General features: G+C 41.0%; 1 protein-coding gene across 7 annotated transcripts in view; it reads left to right on the plus strand.

Annotated features, from left to right (window-relative positions):
* LOC147329773 (receptor-type tyrosine-protein phosphatase gamma-like) overlaps positions 1-18,805 on the plus strand; it is a 407,188-nt gene that overhangs the window by 322,292 nt on the left and 66,091 nt on the right. For all 7 annotated transcript variants that reach the window (XR_015129015.1, XR_015129017.1, XR_015129018.1 and 4 more), the window contains exon 9: positions 9,500-9,684. Coding sequence is in view for 3 of the 7 variants with exons in the window: in XM_086291106.1 (XP_086147232.1) it covers positions 9,500-9,684 (185 nt within the window). In the remaining 4 variants the exon portion in view is untranslated. The remainder of the gene's footprint in view (positions 1-9,499; positions 9,685-18,805) is intronic.

An 18,805-nucleotide genomic window follows, 5' to 3' on the forward strand; every position in this document is an offset into this window, starting at 1 on the left:
TAGGGAGTTATTGTAATTGGTCCAGCCCAGAGTCCATCATGACCAATTGACCAACTTACCACCTTTCATTGTTTATACTGTTACCAAAAGCCAAAACAAGACAAACGAAAACAAACAAAAAAAAACTTCGGCCCATAAAAATGAAAAATCACCATCGGCCCACTGGGCGGCGAGTCCCGCTGTGATCAAGATGGATGTCAGTGTAAGCTGTTTCTTAACACCCCATATTCCTGAAGCATCTCTCAAAGAACACCCTGAAACTACGTCCATGTCCTGAAAACGCTCCACATCCACACTAGTGTTTTCAGTCGTTTTCACAGAGTTGTGCTTCCACATTGAAACGTCTGAGAATGCTTACATTCCAGTAGTGCGCACGCGTGAAGCGGAATAAGATTCGGCCTGCCTCATTTCTGTCTGCCGCTTATTTACTTTCCGGCTCGTTGAAATGTCGCAGCAAAAGCTCGAGGAAAAGCACTGAGTTTTTTTAAATGGACTAACAATGAGGTGGAGTTGTTGCTGCGAGTAACACAAAAGTAGAGCAGGGCGATATGGCCAAAAATATATATCACGATATATATTTGAAAAATTGCGATAACGATATAACTGACGAATTTCTGAGAGACAAAATACAACTCCACAACTTTACTAGCGCAAAAACCCCCCCAAAGGCATTTCCAGTAGAAATTGGCTGACATATCCTGAGCACAACCATGTATAATATCCACTCCTCCACTTCTGTACCATTGATTCATTAATGCTGTATTCTAACACAGCTGCTCTATTCCCATGTTGTTGCAGTATATTAATGACTAACCTGGTATTGTGGATGGATTATCTCAATTTTTCTCCTGACTGAAGTTTGGTCCGTTTACAGCAGGGGTGCCCAATCCCGGTCCTCGAGAGCTACCGTCCTGCAGCTTTGTTCCCACACACCCGAATCAAATGAATGGCTTGTTATCAGGCCTTTGCCAAACACGATGGCATCCTGAAGAGGTAATCAAACCATTTGATTCAGCTGTGTTGGAGTAGGGATGCATCTAAAAGCTGCAGGATAGTAGCTCTCGAGGACTGGGATTGGGCAGCCCTGGATTACAGCATCCTGCCATGCGATTGCATTTGTCTCTAACCATCAGGAACCTTCACGTTAATTTTTATCAAGTGGAAAAGTGTTAGTGTTCGTCCTCCAGCTTCACTGTTTATGCTATGCTAACATAGCTGTGTCGCTAGCGATCACGTAGCACATCATTATATACCAGCTAGCCCAACTTCAGTAACCCTACAAACGTCACTGCTGTTTAGTTTTCTGTCTTCATTTATGTTGGAAGTGACAGCAGAGCTGTACGTTTGAATTTTTTCAGAAATCTCTCAGCTATATCATGCTTAGGTAACTAGCGAAACTAGCGAGCTAACTTCCGCTAACTTCCTGCTAACTTCTAACTCAGTTAAATGTAATAATAATAATAATAATAATAATAATATCCATCCATCCATCCATTCGCTTCCGCTTATCCTTTTCAGGGTCGCGGGGGGCGCTGGAGCCTATCCCAGCTGTCATAGGGCGAAAGGCGGGGTACACCCTGGACAGGTCGCCAGTCTGTCGCAGGGCTAACATACAGGGACAGACAACCATTCACACTCACATTCATTCGCACATTCACACCTAGTGGCAATTTGAATTATCCAATTAACCTATCCCCACAAGCTGCATGTCTTTGGACAGTGGGAGGAAGCCGGAGTACCCGGAGAGAACCCACGCAAACACGGGGAGAACATGCAAACTCCACACAGAAAGGCCCCGGCCTGATGGTGGAATTGAACTCAGGACCTTCTTGCTGTGAGGCAACAGTGCTAACCACCGTGCTGCATATAATAATAATAATAATAATAATAATAATAATAATAATAATAATAATAATAATAATAATGGATTGGATTTATATAGCGCTTTACAATACCACTATTCATTCACTCTCACATTCATACACTGGTGGAAGCAGCTACAGTTGTAGCCACAGCTGCCCTGGGGCAGACTGACAGAAGCGAGGCTGCCATATCGCGGCCTCGCTAATACATTGTTTTCATGGATGCCTGGATGTTAAACTTCATAGTTACACCTGGTAAAGTACCAATGCTGATCGTTTTATTAAAGATGAAAGAATTTAGACAGTTTTTAACTCTCCGTTTGACTTTGGGACCTGAAGGGGATCTGAAGAGGATTGAGTTTTGGACCCAGATTACTCCCAGATTTACGAGCACAAAGACAGGTTAAAAGGCAAACTGTAAGAAAGGGAGCCAGAGTTTATTAATTGTTAATAATAACGACAAATACAGCAATAACGACGGCCCGCTTGCATGTTCTACAAAAAACTGTGCTTTGCTGTGTATCTGACAGACAAACACCAACCAGTGAAGTTGCACCATTTTTAAAAACTAATTCTGGTTCATCCGTTTCACTCAACAATCCGCTTTCCCCCTTCTCGTTCTCCGTTGCCGCCGTGCTTTTTCGGCCGTGTGCATATGAAAACAAAGGCACTGCGCATGCGCGTTTTACCCATATTCTATCGCGATATTTCATTTTCTTATCGTTGCCTAACATTGTACCGGTATTACCGTGAACGGTATATGGCCCAGCCCTACACAAAAGTAAAAAGTTGCCAAAGCAAGTAAGAATTAAATAATCTGGAGCATGTACAAACTGATATTAATCTTTAATAGGGCTTTCAAAATTGAGAGCAGAGAAAACAACTCCTGTATAATGTCATCCGCTATCTTTGTTTAATTGGTCACATGACTGCATCACGTAACTAAAATGCAATCATCATTTTTGAAAGTCTGCATTTTCAAGTGTCCACACTGCGATGGGACAGCTCAGTTCTGAAATGTATGCGCTTTCGAGAGTGTTTTCAAAACACTGCATTTTCCTTGAGCAAAAACGTCGTCTCAGTGTGGACAGGAGGCCAAAACTGAGAGAAAACGATGTGTTTTCAAACGAAAACGCATTAGTGTGGACGTAGCCTGAGAGACACAGTCAAATGCCTTCTCCAAATCCACAAAATACATGCAGACTGGTTGGGCAAACTCCCAAACACCCTAGTTCAAACAAGGTGACAGCAGTAGCAACGGCATTATTCTGCAATAGTTGTGACAGTAGCCGAAGTAGTGTTTTCCCTATACATTTTAACTTAAATATAACAGCATTGCTTAAGACTTTAAGCTGGGATATTGTGAGTTGGGTTTTGAACCACTTACTTTAAGCATTTTCCTCTCACAGGGAGAGCAGATAGTGATGCTCGGTTGATTCATTTGTATACTTTTGTGTTGTACATCCCCAACTACTAGTGCCACACTCGAAGTGTGTACATGTGGACATAAATCATTGGAGGTTGACACACAACTCTTGCACTCAGATGTAACTAGGCTTGGCTTGTAGTTGTGGGAACGTAAATGCATGGCATTCCTATACCGATGATGTCCCAATATGACACTTTTATATGATATAAACATTTATACTGGTAGTGTCACGGACAATATAATAGGGCAGTGAGCTGAACTCTCTTATTTTCTAGAGTTACTCTGATGAGCTGTGTTAGGTAGATTCGGGAATATCTACACACTCACAGCATGTGGATTGTTTGTATGGACTCTCGTGCTCACTGTACTCTCTGTAAACTGCCACTGTGGTTCCTGACACCTCAGCCACTTCACACCTCCTCCACTCACCCTGCTCACTACTCCCCACCCCCAACCACATCACCCAGTACACATCCAGATGGATCCAGCCTTTCTCTCTCAACCATACGGGTTAGGAAGGAACTGAAGAGGATTAAAGCCAAGAAGGCAGCGGGCCCAAATGGCATCAGCTCAAGGGTTGTCAGGTCCTGTGCAGATCAGCTGGGTGGGGCGATGGAGCACATCTCGTGTTGTACCAGTGCCAAAGACTCCACATCCCAAGGACATCAACAGCTACAGGCTGATGGCTCTGACATCCCATCTTTTTTTTCTTTTTTTTTTTTTTCTTTTTTTTTTGGCCTGTCCCGTTTGGCTCTTTTGCCATCAGAATTGTTGTCTAAAGGCAAAGAAAGATGCCCAACGGATTTACTTTACCAAATTGACCATCCCAGCCTTGCCGTAATGGTCCATTTGATTCACCTTTTATTGTTTATTTTATTTTCACTTACTGAATACGGGACAGACTTGACTGGGGGAAAGAAGGGGAGAAAGAAAGAGGGAAACAGAAACAGCTGAGAAGAGGGACGGGGAGAAGGGCAAAAGACAAAAACCAACAGAACGGGCAGAGAAAAAAAATGCATATATCAATCACCTGGATCACCTGCTGAGAAAGAAAAAAGAAAGCAAGCAGAAGAGAACAAGAGTAATAGAATAAACAACATCACAATGATATATGGGAATATGACAGTAAATACTAAATGTTAAACATTATTGTGCAGCACATAAGATCAACAGAACACAGTGTGCTTTGAGGTAGGAGCCAAAAAGGGTGTAGTTTGTGGGTGTGATCACCCGTGTGTACACCTGTGAGCATGGACACGCTTGTTTTTTAAAAGGTTCCTTCATGTAATAATCTGCTAGAGGGTGTGGGGGGGCCACAGCCCCGTCCTCCCGGGCATGAAGCAGGTGTGGAGGAGATCAAAACTCCAGACATCCAGAGGCCCCCAGAACACAAGAGACCAAGGAAGACCAACAGAGGGGCAGCCGCGCCACTGTCCCGGAAAGAGCTGAGGAGAGTCCCAGATGAGGGCTCACTCAGCAGCCGCGGAGCAGAAGCCAGGGGGAGTTGCAGTGACGCGCCCGTGAGCTCCGCCGGCAGCCAGCTGCGCCTGAGTGACCGAGCCCCAGGCCGGTCACTCAGGCTGACATCCCATCTGATGAAGACCTTGGAGTGGCTTGTCCTGGCACAGCTTCGCCCCCTGGTGAGCTCATCACTGGACCCACTTCAGTTTGCCTACCAGCCTGGCATCGGAGCGCATGGTGCCGTCATTCACCTCCTATATCGTTCCCTCTCTCACCTAGAGACCGCTGGCAGCACTGTGAGAATCATGTTCTTTGATTTCTCCAGTCTCCTTTAACACCATTCTTCCCACAGTTCTGAAGGATAAACTGTAGAACTCAGGAGTGGACCACCACCTCACTACCTCCCACTGGAGACATGTTCTCTGGAGTGACGAATCGCGCTTCTCTGTCTTGCAATCTGGTGCATGAGTTTGGGTTTCCAGGAGAACGATACTTGTCTGACTGCAGTATGATGTGGGGGTGTTTTTCAGGAGTTCAGCTCAGCTCATTTGTTCGACTAAAATTAATTATTAATGCTTCAGCATACAGAGATATTCTGCTCCCAAGTTTGTGCAAACGGTTTGGAGATGGCTGGTTTATGGAGTAACGAGAAAGTAATATAACATGTTTCTTTTAAGAAAAATGAGTAAAGTGTTATACAGGGTGGGCCATTTATATAGATACACCGTAATAACATGGGAATGGTTGGTGATATTAAAGTCCTGTTTGTGGCACATTAGTATATGTGAGGGGGCAAACTCCTCAAGATGGGTGGTGACCATGGTGGCCATTTAGAAGTCGGCCATCTTGGATACAACTTTTGTTTTTTCAATAGGAAGAGGGCCATGTGACACATCAGACTTATTGGTAATGTCACAAGAAAAACAATGGTTTCAGGTCTGAAGCACAAACGGAAGCCTAGTTATTTATATACTTGCTCTCTACGTCACACCACACTTTAAGTTTCGATCAAACAGCCTAGTTGGTTTCACTTTCTTCTGCAATTACCATGCTTCTGCAAAAGCATGCAGTTTCCTGTCAGCCTACAACCTAGTTTTACACTGAAGTCTGGGACTCTCATAAAACACACTAATCAGCATTCAGATTATATATTTTATTTCCTAACACTAGGCTCCAGGGATTCAGGGGGAAAAAGCTCACCTTCAACAGATGGTAAAACCTGTGGTTGGTATCCAAGGGAGGACAAACTGACATGAGAGAACTTTTGACAGGGCAATGAGATGAACAGCTTTGGGAAATTGATCTTTTATGTTAAGTATTACCATATTGCCAGAAGAGAGTGGAAAACCAGTGACAAAATCAAGTGCAATCTGGGACCAAGGGTGACAAAGAGTTGGGGAAGGTCTGAACAAACTTGCATAAGGAGAGCTGGAAGACTCTTCTTGTGCACAGACAGAGACTGCAGAGACGTATTCGTGGACATTGTTAATCAAGGCAGGTCACTGGAACAAACGTTGAATGAAGGTTATAACACAGTTGATTACAGGCTGGCAGGTGAATTTGGTGGTGTGTGCCCAGACAGCAGAAGGGATATAGAGGCAACCCTGTAGATTTTTCATGGGGTCTGGTTCGGTCTGTTAAGCTTGTGGATGGCAGATTCAATCACCCATGTGAGGACGCCAATGATAAATGAGGAAAAGAGGAAGACTGATTCTGCTGGCAGAGGTGGAGAATTTCCTGGAGAGTGTCTGGTTTGATATTCCTAAACAGTATGAAAAATAGGGCCCATCTGACTTGTTAGGCATTGAACCGGTTAGCTGACTGGAGCTAGGCCAGGTTTTTGTGACCTGTCTGATGAAGGGACCACCCCCTCCAGCCAGTGCCTCCACCCTTCAAGAGCGATCTTGATGGCAGCAACTCTTGGTCTCCTACATCATAGTTGCGCTCTGCAGGGGTAAGATGACGATAAAAGACAAGAATGCATTTTACTTTCTTGCTGCCAAGAGAGTACAACTCCCATGCTGGAGTTAGAGGCATCCACTTCCATGATGAACTGGCAGGAAAGATCAGGTTGAGATAGAATGGGAGCTGCGGCAAAATGTTGTTTTAGATGGTCAAAGGCAGTCGGGCAGAGGGGTTCAACTGGTAGGAGATTTTAGTGGAGGTGAGTTGGGTTAAAAGCAGGGCGTTCTTACTGAAATCCCTGATGAAGCTACAGTAGAAGTTTGGGAAACCTAGGAAATGTTGGAGTTGCTTTTGATTCTGAGAGACTGGCCAATAAGTTTCTGCTGGGTCTGGTTTGAGTTGTCCTTCCAAAATATAACTAAGGAATAAAACGGTGACAACCTGGGGTTCACATGTCTCGCCTTTGACAAAAAGTTTAAGTCACTTCAACAGCTGCCTGGTTGTAGATGGTGAAGAAACACTTGCTGCAAAACATTCCTAAGTGACCTCGCCCAATCAATGAAAAAACCAAAATCAAATTTAAACGTGCTTTTCCAGACTATCCAAGTTTATCATCATGTTTGGCAAATGTACTGCTGAAAAGAAAAAATAAGGAAACACTTAAATCAGCAATATATATAAGCTTTCAATTAATAAGAATTTTGGTTCAAAACATTAAATATTATCATTTATTCCTCATCACAGAGGAACCTTTTCGAAACTCTATGATGCTATTCTGTCTTTTAGTAACCACTCTAATGTTAAGCTTAAGTGTACACGGGAAGGAGAACTAGGAATTCAAATACATGAGGAGTCTTGGAAACAGGCTATAGCGAGAGTACGATCTTCCACCTCCTGTGCTTGTCTTGGACTTATTCAATTTAAGGTCATACACAGGGTGCATTTCTCTAATTCTAGACTTTCTGAATTGTATCCAGAAGTGGAAAATAAATATGATGAATGCCATGGTTCTCCTTGCCACCTTAGCCACATGTTTTTTCTGTGTCCTGAGCTACAAGGTTTCTGGACAGGGTATTTTGCTATTATGTCAACTGTTCTTGGGGTAACTCTTCATCCTTGTCCTCTGATTGCTGTATTTGGGATTCCTGTTCGCTCACTTACACTTTATTCCACACAAAAGGATATTATTGCCTTCACATCCCTATTAGCGAGACATCTAATATTGTTGCGTTGGAAGTCTGTTAAGTATCCTACTATTTCCTTAAGCTTAGGCTTAAAGATGTCATGTGTCTGTGAAGGTTCTCAGTCTTTGCAAGCTCCTTTGACTTAAAGATGTCATGTTTTTTTTTAAAACTTGAAAAAATTAAATATACGTTGCACAGCCAAATTTTTTCACAAGTGGCAACCCTTTATCTCTTATTTTGCTAGTATAGAGGTATTGCCTGTTTAAATGATAATGTTAACATAAATAAAAGGCAAAATGTGAACTTAGACTAGACTGATTGACTAAACTGGGAAAACTAAAACACAAAACACAGGGAAACGAGAGAACTAGACCCTGACACAGGAGACAAAAAGACAATACAGACAACATGACAAAGGACTCGACACTGTTGTAAAACAGGAAGCACAGAGATACACGGGCTTGACATAACATCAGGGACATAGAAAACGTAGATGGAGCACGGACATAACTAAGAAACTAATACACACAACATGACAGCTAGGGAGAAAACACATAACAGATGACACAAGGGGAACCAAGAGGAGACAGGACACAGGACAAAGACACCACTGAGACACACAAAGGGGAAGGGAGACTTAGACACAGGGGACCTGAGTTGCACACTGAAGACACGACACCAAAACCAACAGACATGGAAGGAAATTAGACAAGAACTAAATAGAGGAACTGAACTCAGTATCAACAGAACTAACTGAAGACTAAACAAATTAGAACATAATAATACAAAAAACATGAAATTCAACATGCTGGGTGAAAAAGACCCAGAACCATGTACTGTTGAAAAAATGATCAGTAGACCTGTCCATATTTGTGATTGGTCAGATGCTGCCATGTGAATCTACAGCTACAATACCTGTAAAGCATTTATTTGTGCATTTGACTTTATAGTCCTGTCATTTATTTATGTTGCTCTTCCTCCCTCTCGAGTGTATCTGAAAGACAAGCTGAGCCAATGTATTCAGTCATTAAATGATCTCTCTCTCTCTCTCTCTCTCTCTCTCTCTCTCTCTCTGTCTTTAATCATTATCTGCCTCGTTCATTCTCCCTTTACATTACATATTTTTATATCTTCCCTATCCTTTTTCTTTCTCATGCCCATTCTTCTACGTTCACTTCCTTCTTCACTCTCCTTTTTATAATCTGTTCCTGTAACTTGTCTTAATTTCCCATTTCCTCTTTACTTCTTTCTCCACTCTTTTCTTTATTTTCCTCATACCTTTCTTCATCTCTATTCTTATGTTTATTTCTATAATTTCTCCATTTCCTTCCATTTTGCTTTTAATTTTTCTTAAATGTAATTTTCCTTTTCATTTTCTCATTGTTTTAATCTCCGTTCTTTCTTCTTTCCTATCACTCCTCTTCTTTGTACTAACATATTCTTCATTATTCATCATCCTTTCATAAATATTGTTGTTTTTTCCATCTGATTGCATTGCTTTGTTTATTCCTACCTACCCTTCCTCATTTCCCTCTTGCATACCTTTCTTTTTCCGGCTACTATATTTTGCACTTTAACGCCTTCCCTCTTGCTCTTTCTGCACATATCCACAACTTCACTTGTGACTTTCATTGACCCTGCTTCCACCCTCCTCCCAGTCTGCAGTAGTGCTCCCATAAACATGAAGGTGCAGCATGTCAATGGCAGTGCTTTGGTGGTGCGTTGGGCTCATCCGGAGGTCACCTACCACTCACCCATCCAGCATTTCCTGGTATCTTACAGCTGGACGGCCCATGATGACAGCTACGAAGAGACCCACCTAACGGATGCCAAACACAAACTGGTGAGTCTTTGAGGGACTGCAGGGTTGGAGCCACATTATAGGTGGATGCTAAGTTTTAACTAGAAAAATTTGCATTTCCTGCAAAAATGCTGTGTAAAGTGTGCGTGTTAGTCCCCATAGGGAAATAGTTCCTCTGCATTCACCCAGTGAAGCAATGGGCAGCCACCAGTGCAGCGCCCGGGGAGCAGTGTGTAGGGACGGTACCTAGCTCAGGGGTACCTCAGGGTAGCCGTTCAGTGGAGTCGAACCCCCGACCTTCTGATCATGGGGCCACCACTCTACCTACGGAGCTATCCCTGCCCCATGGATGCTATGACGCTGAAGCTGTTTGCTGAAAATAGCTGAAAAAGATGAAAAGTTTCAGGGGTGAAAAAACTGAAAATTCTTTTGAAAAGGGGTGAAGAAGCTGAAATTTGTGTTGAAAAGAGTTTAAAAAGTTTAACTGTGAACTGAAATATTGTTGCCATAAGCAGGATTTGAACCCGGGCCTCCCGCTCCGAGAACGGATGCTCATCTCACTGAGCTAAAACACAGCTTGACCCGGCAACTAAAATCAATGACCACACTGACAATGTGTTCCATTTATCTCAATGGGCAAAAAAATTGCATATAAAATTCAATATCTCAAAAAGTATAGAAGTTATGAGTACCAAAAGTCATACCACACATTAGCAAAAAGAGCAGAATTTTTTAAAGTTTGAACATAGTAATTTTAATAAAACATAGTATTTCTTCCAAATCACAGTATTTCTGGTAAATCACAGTGTTTGTGCCAAATCACAGTATTTGTACCAAATCATAGCATTTGTGATAAATCATAGTATTTGTGCTAAAACATAGTATTTATACTAAATAATATTTTTCCTGCCAAATCGTAGCATTTGAGACATTATTTGTGATTTATGATTTACATGGAATACTTTGACTTAGCAGAAATACTATAATCTAGCAAAAATACTACAACATAGCAGAAATTCAGTCATTGAGCAGAATTACTAAGATTTAGCAGAAATACCATGATTTGGCAGAAATACTAAACTTTGGCACAAATACTTTAATTGAGTAAAAGTATTATAAGATAGTATTTCTGCTAAATCATTTTATTCCTGCTATGTATTAGCAGAAATACTGTAATTTTTCTCAAATACTATGAAATAGCAGTAATACTATGATTTGGCAGAAATACTACATTTTAGCACAAATACTATAACAAAGCAGAAATACTATGACTTAGTAGTAATAGTATAACATAGCAGATATACTATGATTTTGCAGACGTACAATGTTTTTGCACAAATACTACAATTTGGGAAAAATACTGTGTTTTAGGACAAATACTGTGATTTGGCACAAATACTATGATTTTGCAGACATTCTATGTTTCTGCACAAATACCACAATATGGCACAAATACTAAGATTTGGGGCAACCGTGGCTCAGGGGGTTGGGAATCGCATCTGTAACCGTAAGGTCGCCGGTTCGATCCCTGGGCTCTCTGTCCTGGTCGTTGTGTCCTTGGGCAAGAACTTTACCCTACTTGCCTACTGGTGTTGGCCAGAGGGGCCGATGGCACGATATGGCAGCCTCGCTTCTGTCAGTCTGCCCCAGGGCAGCTGTGGCTACAACTGTAACTGCCTCCACCAGTGTGTGAATGCGAGAGTGTATGAATAGTGGAATTGTAAAGCGCTTTCGGTGCCTAGAAAAGCGCCATATAAATCCAATCCATTATTATTATTATTTGGCACATATACTATATTCAGCACATATACTATAACATAACAGAAATATTAATTGGGCACAAATACTATGATTTGGCACAAATACAATGATATGGCAGAAATACTGCATTTTACCACAACTTCTAAGATTTGATTGAAATACTATGATTTAGAAGAAATATATGACTTTGTACAAATACAATGCTTTGGTTTGAATACTATGATTTGGTATAAATACTATGATTTAGCAGAAGTAGTATGATTTAGCAGTAATACTTTAACATAGTAGAAATATTGATAGACACACACATACACAGAGAGTAAAGGGAACAGGAGCTGTGGAGAGTCTGGGCTTGGTATATGTAGGTCAGTCGAATTAGCTGCACCTGCTGTAGTCAGCCCTTACACACACAGACACAGAGAGAGGTGTGAGTTTTCTTCAGTGTATTTCTCACATTCAGGATTCTCCTCGAACAAATGGCCATAATTTCCTAACCGTAGAGGCTAGAATGGTCATTCTAACACCGTTTTGTTCAGAAGAGATGGGGGAATCTTCAGGTCTTCATAATTCATAATTAAAGTATAAATTATTAAAGATATGTGACTTGTAACACACTGTAACTGAGTCGAGGCGAAGCAAAAACTGCCTTGACTTGCCCTCAAACAACGTTTTGTAACTGTAAATCTATATGGAGCATCAATATCATTCTTTCATCATAAGAAACAGCAGGCTTTGGTGAACAGTCATGGACATTTTCAGGGCTCTGTCAAAATCCATCAAAAAGACATGAAGAGAGAAAAAAGTGCCTAATTTCCAGAGTTCGAAATCTGAAGAAATCTGAGCGACGGACGAATTTCCTACCCTCAAACAAACAAACATAATTCATGGCCAAACGGTAATAGGTGAGGAAAAAATTCTTGAATTGTGAGCGTCAGGAGTGTCTGAAGATATATTGTTTTAACTTGAGGCTATGACGATTTGAAAATGCCTCTCATTAGAGAATTCCAGCGGTGATGTTGAACAAATTCTCTATTGACTGTCTATGGAGAGTTGTCGGACTTTGTGTTGGTCTGAGGAGATTTGCTAAAAATCTGTAAATCCCACAACAATGATAGTGACATTTTCTGAAAGCCAGCAAAAATACCTACGTTTTGATGTATAATTTGTGGGGGTTGAGTGGAAATTGAGCGAGTAGCAAGAAGTTGTTCGGACATGAAGAGAAAATTCAGAAAGTTCAACTGTCCACTCTGAGTTAGTTGCATAGCAACCGTAACAACGCATATATTTTCTGAAAAATCACAATTTTGCAACTGAAAACTTAAAGAGGGATGAGATTAAAATGGTAGAAGATATGAAAAAGCTGAATCATACATGAATAGCCCAATAAGTTGAGAACAATTTAAAGTTTGAATGATTGTTCTACGTGAAAGTATGAGGAAGTAGTTAAGTTTTAGCAGAATCGTGGAAGTTTTCCATTCATTTCAATGGGACAAAAAAAAGGAAAAAAGTGTAATATTTTAAAAAGATATAATAGTTATAAGTACCAAAAGTCATAGCACCCATTAGCAGAAAGAGCAGAACAGTTTAGAGTTTGAACGGTGAAAATCGGCTGAAAACTGAGGAAGTAGTTAAGTGCCAAAAAAGCAACTAGATTATAGTGGAATAAAGAATAAAGAGAAACAGGATTTCAATAGTGTGGATGCCTGTGAGCAGCCACACAAAAATGAATATTAAAAAGTAGTGCAAGCATGTTTCATATTGCAGTTGATTCAGCAGCTACTGAATATAAGCTTTAAGATATGAGATACAAGATGAATGAAGTGGAAAAAAAAGATTGATGGCACAAAAATACATTTTTATATAAAATGGAGGGAAAGAGGGGAATAACAGTGAGCTTACAAAGTGTTTAACAACTTAATGATTTTGCTCTAGGTTTATTTAAGGTTTACTGGCTCACTGACATTAACAGCCAGTGGGTTTCAGTTACACAGCTACATGTTGTTTTTTTGTAGAACAGCACTGAGATGCATGAAAGACTGAATGTGGCTTCTTTTTTGAGGATTTGAGGAAGAATATATAGCACACATCTTTAACTACTTTAAAAAAAATTTAATTGGGTACACAAGTTTGAATTTATTGTATTATTTATAGGTTTAATGGAGGGGAGCCTATTTGCAGTGTTGGGGAGTAACGGAATACATGTATCGCCGTTACGTATTTAAAATACAAAATATGAGTAACTGTATTCCGTTACAGTTACCGTTTAAACAGGTGGTATTTAGAATACAGTTACTTTGTTGAAATAAATGGATTACACTGCGGTACTTTCCTGTTTCATTTTGTCGCGGGTCAGGACTGTTTGGGTTTGTTTGACAGCTACGTCCTGTTGTTCCAGGCGGCAGCGTTACGGTTGCCATGGTTACAGGGCGACGCTCTCTCTCTCTCTCTGCGACTGTGTGTTTCCTGGGTGAGAGAGCGCCTTTTCGTTGTTGTTGTTGTTGTTGTTGTGCTAAGCTAACAGGCAGAATGCTACAAGCATAGCTCTAAAGAATGTAGCATCATGGGCAGTGTAGTCCGTGCTGCAGGGAGAATGGACTGCCATACACGTTATGGGTCTGTGAGCGCGAGGAGGGAGAAAAAGGGGAGTGGAAAGGTACGAGTTGTCATCGAGGAAAAACGGGAGCTGGAAGCATGTAAATATAATAATAACCACTGCAGCCAAGAAGAGTGCCTGACGAGCCCAGCTGTAAGTAAGCTATTAAGACTCAACTGTACACCGTGTTCGTGTTTTCCTCCGAAAACAATAAGTTTCGTTGGAGCAGCCTTTCAACGCCTCTCTCTGTCTCTCGCCAGAAAAGTTGACCCACACAACAAGGTAAAGCTATTTTTCGGCTACGAGCCGACAGGGACCCCGCCGTATTAGTCAGAGGTCCCTTTACTACAGTTCGGAGTCGCAGACCTTCAGTAATAGTAATAAATCACACAGCAATAGTACATTCACGTTGTTGTAAAAAGCATGATAATATATTAAGCAATCCAAAGTATTCAGAATACGTTACTGTCATTGAGTAACGTAACGGAATACGTTACAGAATACATTTTGGGGCATGTATTCTGTATTCTGTAATGGAATACATTTTAAAAGTAACCTTCCCAACACTGCCTATTTGATATAAAATCATTCACACCAGTCTAATAACACAACAGATTCTGTATATGTACTGTGTCATAGACTAGCGTCAGCTTAATAATTCATAGTCACACAATTGTCTTTGTATTTTTTTTTCTTCTTTTTTTTGGCCTGTCCCGTTTGGCTCTTTTGCATCAGAATTATTGTCTAAAGACGAAGAAAGAGGCCCAACGGATTTACTTTACCAAATTGACCATCCCAGCCTTGCCGTAATGGTCCATTTGATTCACCTTTTATTGTTTATTTTATTTTCACTTGCTGAATACGGGACAGATTTGACTGGGGGAAAGAAGGGGAGAAAGAAAGAGGGAAAGAGAAACAGCTGAGAAGAGGGACGGGGGAGAAGGGCAAAAGACAAAAACCAACAGAGTGGGCAGAAAAAAATAATGCATATATCAATCACCTGGATCACCTGTTGAGAAAGAAAAAAGAAAACAAGCAGAAGAGAACAAGAGTAATAGAATAAACAACATCACAATGATATATGGGAATATGACAGTAAATACTAAATATTAAACATTATTGTGCAGCACATAAGATCAACAGAACACAGTGTGCTTTGAGGTAGGAGCCAAAAAGGGTGCAGTTTGTGGGTGTGATCACCCGTGTGTACACCTGTGAGCATGGACGCGCTTGTGTTTGTAAAAGGTTCCTTCATGTAATGATCTGGTAGAGGGGCAGAGGCCCCCAGAACACAAGAGACCAAGGAAGACCAACAGAGGGGCAGCCGCGCCACTGTCCCAGAAAGAGCTGAGGAGAGTCCCAGATGAGGGCTCACTCAGCAGCCGCGGAGCAGAAGCCAAGGGGGGGTTGCAGTGACGCGCCCGTGAGCTCCGCCGGCAGCCAGCTGTGCCTGAGTGACCGAGCCCCAGGCCGAGAGGCCGGGGGCACCCCACCTCCGAAGTGGCCCGAGCGAGCCCCAGGCTCCAGGCCCCGACAAGCAGCCACCAAGGAGTGAGCCGGTGTGTACAATTGTCTTTGTAGAATGAAGGCTCCTCCTCCATTTCACGCCTGCTTAATTAACCTGATTTTGTGCAAAAATGCATTTTTACTCTGCTAATAATTGCACAGTGTGTTTAATACACGATTCCCTCTGTTTTAGGTCAGTGACAATCTTGCTAACCTGTGCTGCACACCCTTGTTGCCTCATGTAGACAACCAGGACAAAAGCAAATCTTGCATATCCTGAAAACCTTTTTCTTTTGTTTTCTGTATCTACAGTCTAGGGGTGGGGGAAAAAATCGATACTGTGTAGTATCGTGATATTTTGTTTGCTAATTTTGTTTGCTAATAATGTATCGATACAGGGACAGCAGAGCATGTTGATCAGCTCCTTTTTCTGAGCAGGAATCCTGACATTCCTTCACTGTCCAAATGTGTTTAACTTTTAATTTAAGACATGTTTTATTTTAATTAAGTTTAAAACGTTTTTATTTAATGTAAAATTATATTTTGTTTTAATGTACTTTCAAATTCTTCAGTTGCTGAAGGGGCTGCATAGTTTTCATAAATTGCATAGTTCAGAATAGCTATAATTGTACCAGATGGTTGCATTCAGTTAAGTTGGACTAGACTGTAATACAAACCGTTCAGTTTGTCAACAATAAAACTGACTGAAATGAGAGAAAGACTGAGTGTGAGACTTTATCAATATTCATTTTATCTAATATCAAAGTTTACCTTTATGTACAGAATCTGAATATCGCAAAATATTTAAAAAAAATTGCAATAATATCGTATCGTGCGTTAAGTATTGTGATAATATCGTATCGTGGGATGTATGGTGATTCCCACCTCTACTACAGTCACAGTTCAATAACGCTCTATACTAAGTTACACACTATATAGAACAACTTTATAGGATTATATTTGTTCGCAGATGTAGGCAGCTATCAGCGAATACTTATCAGCTATTTTGAAACAAAAAAAGACTTTTTATCCATAACAGCAAATGAACTGAACAACAGAAAATACAAATGCTATTTATGGTCTCCTCACAACAATGATAAGAAAAATAAACTGGGCCAATTTTGCATGTTTGTTAATACAGAGACACACATGTTAATGTGATCTCTGGTCTCCCACTCAGAGACACAGGTCTCCCCAGTGTCCAGCATTCAGAGGCTACCTGAGGACTCACACAGACATGTAGAGCCAAATACTGTCAATAAGGCCTCTGCAATGTTCTGAAGCCAGTTAAACCTGTCAGGTAGTGATGTCCAGCAGGTGAACATGCAGCTCCATGAACACGCACAGCTGTGGATTCCAGCTGCTTCGTAGTTCTGCAAACTTTGACCCCACAGAGTCGCGCTTTTCAGTTCAATCAGCTGCATTTCGATGTCCTCTGTGTCCAGCCAGTTAATGCGAAACAAATCCAGCTGACAAACCTTTCTGGTTTGATCAGAAAAGAAAACATTGGTCCAAACACCTGAAAGTCCCAAAAACACATTGTGAATTCTGTCTCGAGTCTACGGATGTATCCGTGGTGCTGATGCTGCGCTGAGCCGACAGCTCCTGAAGCATTTGAAGTGTCAGAATGTGGAAATTTCAACATCGCTTGAAACAACTGCCAGCTAGCAACGTCCCTCTCAACTTGTGATTTTAGCCAATTACAAGTTGAATCTGGTAGTTGGGTTTGTTAGCTGAGATACCATCATTAGGAAGCGGCACAATTAATGTGTCTATGTGAGCTAATCTGCGATGTGCACTGATGGCCCAGCCATTTATTTTTTAATGCACCTTCTCAGATTAATTCACTGCATGTCGTGACCAGGGCTGGACTGGGACAAAAACACAGCCCGGGCATTTTGACTAGAGACCGGCTGCTGTTGTTTAGCGCGACATCCGCTGGTTTCCTCTTTCTGGCGCAAAGTGGGCGATAAACAAACAAAAGAGAAAAGGAGATCAGCTGATCATTGATCAGTTTTATAATTGAAGTAGCAACAGGAGAGGGAGGGGAGAGAATGAGAGGAGAAGAGGCAGCTGTACAGCAAAGACACAGAATAACTCCAGCTTTGTGTCTTTTTCATTCCAGCTGAAGTCCGGGACAAACTGTTCCTTTTCAGCTCAATACGAAACGCGTAATATTTTCTCTAAATAAGAGGCGATTTTTACGGGATGGTTGGCAACTCTACTAACTAACCTTATGAATAAAATAAACTATCAGTAACATCATAGCACTCTGTATAGAACCCCCGTCATGCTAGCTAGTACGCAGTACGAATTATTGTAACTGACTGTAAAAAGTCAGCACAATGAAAATAAACTCCACCTAAACTTGGTTTATATCTGACCCAGATACACTGCAGGTCATAACTTCTTACCTGAAGTTCAGTTCACCTGACACTCAGACCGCCTCAGGTCTCTGCTCCTCCTGCCTCCCCTTTCTCTCATCCACCTGCTGACATCTGTGGAAGCTCCGCCATAGCCACCACCAAACAGTTGAGTTATTTTTACACATTGGCCAGCATCTGGCCAATCCACCACCTCATTGTCCATGCTGTTACACAACAACAACAACAAAAAAAATCATCGGCCCTTTTGTGTTTTTTTTATTAATCAATAAAACTGTTTTTTAATATCTTACTGCATTTCGCATAATTCCATACTAAAGTTTAAATAAACAACAACACTAAAGCTATTCTGTTATACCTGTATGTAAAAAATACACTGCACCCAAAATATTTCATAGTTCAGGAACACTGATCAATCTAATAAACTTAAACCTACTCCATCCTCCCTATTCTGGTGTTGTAAAGAGTATTTAGCAGAAATATTAAACAACCTAACTAATAGGGTTCCAACTCCCAGCAAAAAAATATAGGGAACCCCCCCACCCTCCACCTCATGATGCTTAATCGACCTAATCAACTTTAATTTGATGCAGTGTGAAAAAAAATGCACAGAAATAAATAATTTTTCAAGAATAATTAAATAGATTCAACATCTTTCTTCAACAGAACTGCAGACTGCACAGATGGTTCCCAAAGGAAGAAGTAGTATAGCTTACTAGGGTATATTAGACTTAACAGTTACTATATACAGTAATGGACTTCTATACATTTTACAAAAGATTAAAACTTTGGGTGTCAGATTCAGATAATTATTTATTAAAAGCTCGACATTTTATATGAGAATAAGAAAGAAAAGTATTTCTTTGTGCCCCCTTTTCCCTGTTCATGCCCTATCGGCCCCCCTGCCTAAACTTTGCTA

The sequence above is a fragment of the Aulonocara sp. 'chitande type north' Nkhata Bay genome, linkage group LG5 (assembly GCF_057382095.1).
Source record: "Aulonocara sp. 'chitande type north' Nkhata Bay isolate Kocher_YH1m ecotype deep benthic linkage group LG5, A_spYH_male_GT1.1, whole genome shotgun sequence".
NCBI lineage: Eukaryota > Metazoa > Chordata > Actinopteri > Cichliformes > Cichlidae > Aulonocara > Aulonocara sp. 'chitande type north' Nkhata Bay.